We start from the raw sequence: 6,406 nt of genomic DNA, 5'->3' as shown, positions 1-6,406 counted from the left end.
TTCCGACCTGCTACTCATGCCGATGCACTGCGCCTGATAGTGGATCTTAGTTTACAGGAGCGGGCTAACTCATCCATGGTTGCAGGTAGAGGTTCGACCTCAGGACAGAAAAGGAAGGCTGAGCAGCAGCCTATTTCAGTGCCACAGCGAAACTTCAGATCAGGTGGTGAGTTTCGCCGCTTCCAGCAGAAACCTTTTGAGGTAGGGGAAGCTGCTAGAGGGAAGCCTTTGTGTACCACTTGTGGGAAGCACCATCTGGGCCATTGTTTATTTGGGACCAGGACTTGCTTCAAGTGTAGGCAAGAGGGGTTTACAGCTAACAGATGCCCGATGAGACTTACCGAGAATACACAAAATCAGGGGGCAGGTGCTCCACATCAGGGTAAAGTCTTTGCTACAAATAAGACTGAGGTTGAGAGAGCAGGCACGATGGTGACAGGTACGCTTCCAGTGTTGAGGCATTATGCCTTAGTTTTGTTTGATTATGGTTCATCACATTCCTTTATCTCTTCTGCATTTGTGTTGCATGCCCGCTTAGAGGTAGAGCCCCTACACCATGTTTTATCAGTATCTACTCCTTCTGGGAGATTATGTTGTCGAAAGAAAAGGTGAAAGCATGCCAGATTGAGATAGCAAGTCATGTGATTGAAGTAACGTTGTTAGTCTTTGACATGCTCGACTTTGATGTAATTCTGGGTATGGATTAGCTAGCTGCTAACCATCCTAGCATAGTTTGTTTCCGTAAGGAGGTAGCGTTTGACCCTCGCTCAATGGCCAGTTTTAAGTTTAAGGGAGAAGAATCAAGGTCCTTACCTAAGGTAATCTCAGCTATGAGGGCCAGTAAACTGCTTAGTTAGGGTACTTGGTGTATCTTAGCGAGCGAGGTGGATACTAGAGAGGTTGATGTGTCCCTGTCATCAGAACCAATGGTGAGGGACTATCCGAATGTCTTTCCTAAAGAACTTTCTAGGTTATCTCCTCACAGAGAGATTGATTTGCCATAGAGCTGGAGCCGGGTACGGTTCCTATATCCAGAGCTCCATACAGAATGGCCCCAGCAGAATTGAAAGAACTGAAAGTGCAGTTACAGTAGTTGCTTGATAAAGGCTTCATTCGACCGAGTGTCTCACCTTGGGGTGCACCAGTTTTATTTGTTAAGAAGAAGGATGAATCGATGCGCCGTTGTATTGACTATAGGGTGTTGAATAAGGTAACCGTTAAGAACAAATATCCCTTGCCCAGGATCAACGATCTGTTTGACCAGTTACAGGGAGTAACTCATTACATTGCTGCATTATCCCTACAGAAGATAAAACTGAGAAACATCAACTCATATCAGTTGTACTAACTCCAAGGTTCGATTGCCGAATTTTACTGACCTTCTTGAACGTTTCAAGCATCGCTATCACTGCTATTATCGTCGTCGTTTGCCAGATCCGTAGCGAAATAAACTCTAGGGTGAACCGTTCGCCTCCTCGTCCTTAAAGGAAGGATGTTGTCCAAATCGATCTCCGCAAGTGGATCATCCGACAAATTGCTCTCTTCCGAATCCAAGTCGCTTCCATCATCACTGGAATCCTCATTGTCGTCGTCATCTTCCTCTATCAATTTTCTATTTCCTTTATCATCCTTCATAATCCCCTCCCCTTTCCGATTTGCAGCCACTTTCCCACTCGATTTTTCGTCCTCCTCACTATCGTCTTCATCCTCATAATCCTCCTTCTCATCTCCCGCGTCTAAACTAGCTCCATCAACTCCATCGTCATCCTTCCCTTCCAAAACTGTAGAAGAAACATTATCAATCTATTCATCACTTCCCTTATGGTCACCATTCTCAGCATTGTTCTTCACATAATTACAGGATTCTTCACCCTCAACCACTTCGAGCTTCTGAATTTTGTTCGAACGCCCCTCTTTCGGTTGGAAGCAAGAATCAGCAGGTTTCTGCTTCGCATCAAATGTGACCTCCTCCTCTCTATTGGTAATTTCTGCCATTTAATTTGGCACAAAATCGGTACACAATTGACGAAGCTTCGAAACCTAATTGTTTGAATCAATGGAAGAAACAAAAAAATTAGGGTTTAAAAGAAGAAACTGTATGAGAATCAATCAATCGACGAAACCAAACCGGAATCATAATTTCCTAGGTCAAAACATAATTTCCCAGTTCCAAATTGTTTGTTTCCGTTTCAGTAAAAATTTAAATTTCACCATATGTATCTATTGTAAATTCCATTAATTTTACCTTTTTCACTATCTTAAACTTAAATTGAGCTAATTCTTAGATTCTTATTTTTAAAAAACTATATAGCTCTTTCTAATTTCTACAACTGGAATATCGCGGGAATGCCGCAATTAACAAAAAAAAAAAAAAAAAGAATTTTCTATAGGATTTGAAACATTTAGTTTGAACCATTTTTAGATTCATGAAGATTAATTTTTCTATAGGATTTGATATAAGAAGCGACATTTTCTAGTTCATAATCTTTTGTTTACATCCAATTATATCATGTTTTGTAATGGATATTGATTAGTAGACTCCATATTTCATTATAAAAATTCCTATATGCGGAGGAAAGTTCCCCCAAAATGAAAATAAAATAAAACAGTATACAGATGATTAGGAAAATCACATGAAAATTTTCTCAAAAGAAAAAACAATTTTCCCCAAAAGAAAAAACAAAATAACAAGAAAGGTCAGAAAAATCAAATGAAATTTTCTCCAAAAGAAAAAAACATTATGAAAATTTTCCCCAAAAAGAAAAAACAATTTTCCCCAAAAGAAAAAGAACAAATTAACAGGGAATGATCTCCACCTGGAAACCATGCTGCCAAGACTATAATGGGAGCAACAATTCTTCAGTGCGTCAGGTGAGATTAGTGTGATGTGTCAGCGTGCTGTCAGATAAAACGTGATACGGTTAAAATATAGGTGAAAGTTGTATTTATGAGAAAAATTAGTGTGTGAAGGTGTGTCACATAATCTGAATCTATTATGAGAAAATTATGATATTTTAGTGAGATTCACCTTTAACTGTGATTTTGTTAAATGTTTCAAACTATAAATGAATAATGCCACATAATCTGTGTCACTTCATTGTGGGAGAAGTCTATTATTCAATTCCAAAGATGTGATTATGTCAAGAGAAATCAAGTTTTAGTTGAATGTTTTAAGGATAGATATATTGCTTAGTTTATGGGCAAATTTCTATCTTAGTTTTTGAATATTCTAATGTTAATGCGATTTTAGGTTTCTTGTTGGTTTATCATTTGAATGGAATTCATAATTAAGGTTTTTCTCGAAGAAGTTAGTTTTTCTTTTTAATTAATATAACAAAGCGTCGAACTTCCATAGCCTTAGATTGTGGAATTAATTAATTGGGGAAGAGTTACAAATGTCCAAGTATCTGTGGCTTACCATGGTGAGTAAAAACAACTGAACAAACAATTGCTTCTTTACCCCAAAAAAAAAAAAAAAAAAAAAAAAGAGAAAACACATCTGGGGAGCGAAAAAAAGAAAAAAAGAAAAAAAATAAGAAAAACAACCTAACAAATGGAGAGAAATTCAAATGTTTTTTAAAGAAAATGGTTGAACATAAGTATTTATATATAATAGAAGAAGATCGATAAAAGGTTACAAAGTCTTTTCGGATCTCTTCATTAAATATAAATTCATAAATACAAATTAAATTATCATTATCATTACTATATTAAAAGTGACTTAGGGTAGAATCATTTTGTCAAACTTTAAATTTATAACATTCTTATATTTTTAATTAGCTATTATTTAAATTTAAAAGAAGAAAAAAATAACATTTATGATCCATGAGTTTTGTAAAGGAAATTAATTATTTATATTATTTCATAATTGATTTATTATTTATTGTTAATTATGTTATATAAACATTAAAATCAATATTAACCGTTCATTATCTTTTCAAATTTTTACCAATATGAAAGGTTTTTATTTATTTATTTTAATAATATAATTTCTAAGAATTATGAATTTATATTAATTAATGATGAGATCTTAAAAAATTTTGTAATATTTATTTTCTTCAATTATATATAAACGTACCTTTTCAACCATTTTTTACAAACATTTGAATTTCTCCCTACCCTGGGTTGAATTTTCTATTTTTTACTCGTTGCATGTGTTTTCCCTTTTATGGCAAAGGTGTATTCTTTTTTGTTATAATAATTTCTATTACACAACATTGATCGATCAAACCCTCCTCATTCATTTTTGGTCTTACTTTTGTGTTGTGATATATTTTGTGTGTTACAATATGTTAATACTTATGCTTTGAGAGAAAGACGTGAAAATATACACACAATTCAATAAAAAAAAAATGATACAATGCTAATATCATTGTTGTTGTTAAAGAGGTGTGTGAAAAACTTATTCCTTCAATTTTTTAATAATGAGAAAACTCTTACGTGTGTGTATATCTTAATCTTTGGAAGTAAAAAGATAACTTTTCAAATGATTTATTTATAATATAGTTTTGTCTTTCTAATAAATATTTCTACGTAGTTGGAAAGAAACTATACAATAGTTTTTCTTTCATTCTTCTTCATTTTTTGGGTGGTTCAAGTTCAAGGTGGATTTTTTTATCTCTTTTCTCTTTTATTACATTTATTTTAAAATTTGAATTGTTCTATTGCGTTAAGTTTGTGAAGTCGTTTTTATAAAATTTATTTTTAGATCACATTTAGCACTATATTTTGTCAGATTTTTTCAAGCGACATTCATTGTTACATTGTATCAAGAACGAAGAATAAGTAGATATGCTTTAATTTGAGACCCATTGTTATGGTTGTAGAGGTAATTTATCTCTCGATATATTAATGTTTACTCCTAAATTAAAACTGCACTTTGTTTAATCTCAATTTAAATTATTCATAGTGGTGAAAAAGAACAGAGCTCATCTGCCATCCAAGTGTATTAGTATCCATGAAATTTGTAGTCCAAATCTCCCTACTCAATTATACTAAAAGAAGTTACACTTAGTAACATATTATTTTGTTTAGTAATATTTAAATATAAAAAGCTAACAATATAATCTAATTTATACGTGCAACACACGTTAATATTTTCTAGTTGAAATAAATAGATAAAACTTTCATATTCTAACATTTTTTATCTCTTTAGGTAAGAATTTGAAAAGATAATCTTTATATTAAATAAATAATAAAATTATTGTAAATATAATGATATATTATAAATGTAGATATCCATAACCTATATAGGTTACAATTTTCATATCTCTCATTCAATTCCATATTGTAATATTCATCCCATTGAATTCCATAGTGTAACCTATATTATGATATGTCCTATAAATAGAGGAGTGTGGTGCTTTTGTAAGACACACCACAATTGAGTTCAATTGTCTTCTCTTCTCTCTCTCTTCTCTATTCTTCTTTTGTGTTCTTACATTGTTTTTATTTAGTTTTTTGTTCTTTATTTTATAATACATTATCAGCACGACACTCTACAATTTTATCATTTGCAAAAGATCTATGTATAGTTTATGGGTTCTTTATGATTTGTGTTTATAATTTAGTTGTTTACTTTCTATTAGTATAAGTCTTGTAATTATTTTTATGATCTAAATGCTTTATCAATTTACCTAAGTATGTTGTAAAATTAATGTTTTTGATGTATATTGTTGTTAATTTTTCATAATATGTATATGTAATTTTTATTTGTAATTTTAATTATTGTACGTTAACATGCATGTTTTGAATTATTATATATAGGTTCCATTGATTTTTGTATCATGTGAATAGTATGATATTTATCTAAATTGTCGTAGAATGCATATTTGACATGTTTATTAAATTTCTAATATAAGTTAGTTTCTTTGTTCTTTGTTATAGTTTTACCGTGTCAAGTCTTACCAAATTAGAATTTCTAGCTCTTAATATCAATTGTTATAATTATTTATCATGGATACTTGATGTGTTGAAATTCATTTGGATGCCATGAATCTTGGAGAAATGATTAAAGAAAGAAACACGACTTCAAGTCAAGAAAAGGCGAAAGCCATGATTTTCCTTCGACATCATCTTCATGAGGGACTAAAGATTGAATATCTTACGATAAAAGATTTCTATGAACTATGAAAAAGTTTAAAAGAAAGGTATGATCATAAAAAAAGTGTGATTCTTCCTAAAGCTCGATATGATAAGATGCACTTAAGATTCCAAGATTTTAAATCAATAAGTGATTATAATTTCGCATTATTTAAAATTTATTCAAAATTATTTTTATGCGGAGAAAAAGTTACTGATGAAGATATGTTAGAGAAAACCTTTTCATCATTTCATGTCTCGAATATGCTCTTACAACAGCAATATCGGGAAAGAGGTTTTAAAAAGTATTTTGAACTCATATCAT

At 31.8% G+C, this 6,406-nt stretch overlaps 1 protein-coding gene across 1 annotated transcript; it reads right to left on the bottom strand.

Moving 5' to 3' along the window:
- Positions 1-1,392: 1,392 nt before the first annotated feature.
- LOC127148650 (uncharacterized) lies at positions 1,393-1,995 on the bottom strand. Its single transcript, XM_051082845.1, has 2 exons — positions 1,830-1,995; positions 1,393-1,781 (listed from the first exon to the last, which is right to left on the bottom strand). The coding sequence occupies exons 1-2, from the start codon at positions 1,993-1,995 to the stop codon at positions 1,393-1,395; spliced, it is 555 nt and encodes a 184-aa protein (XP_050938802.1).
- Between the last annotated feature and the right edge of the window lie 4,411 nt (positions 1,996-6,406).

This window comes from Cucumis melo, chromosome 3, assembly GCF_025177605.1.
Source record: "Cucumis melo cultivar AY chromosome 3, USDA_Cmelo_AY_1.0, whole genome shotgun sequence".
Taxonomy (NCBI): domain Eukaryota; kingdom Viridiplantae; phylum Streptophyta; class Magnoliopsida; order Cucurbitales; family Cucurbitaceae; genus Cucumis; species Cucumis melo.
This window is presented reverse-complemented; position numbering and strand designations above follow the sequence as displayed.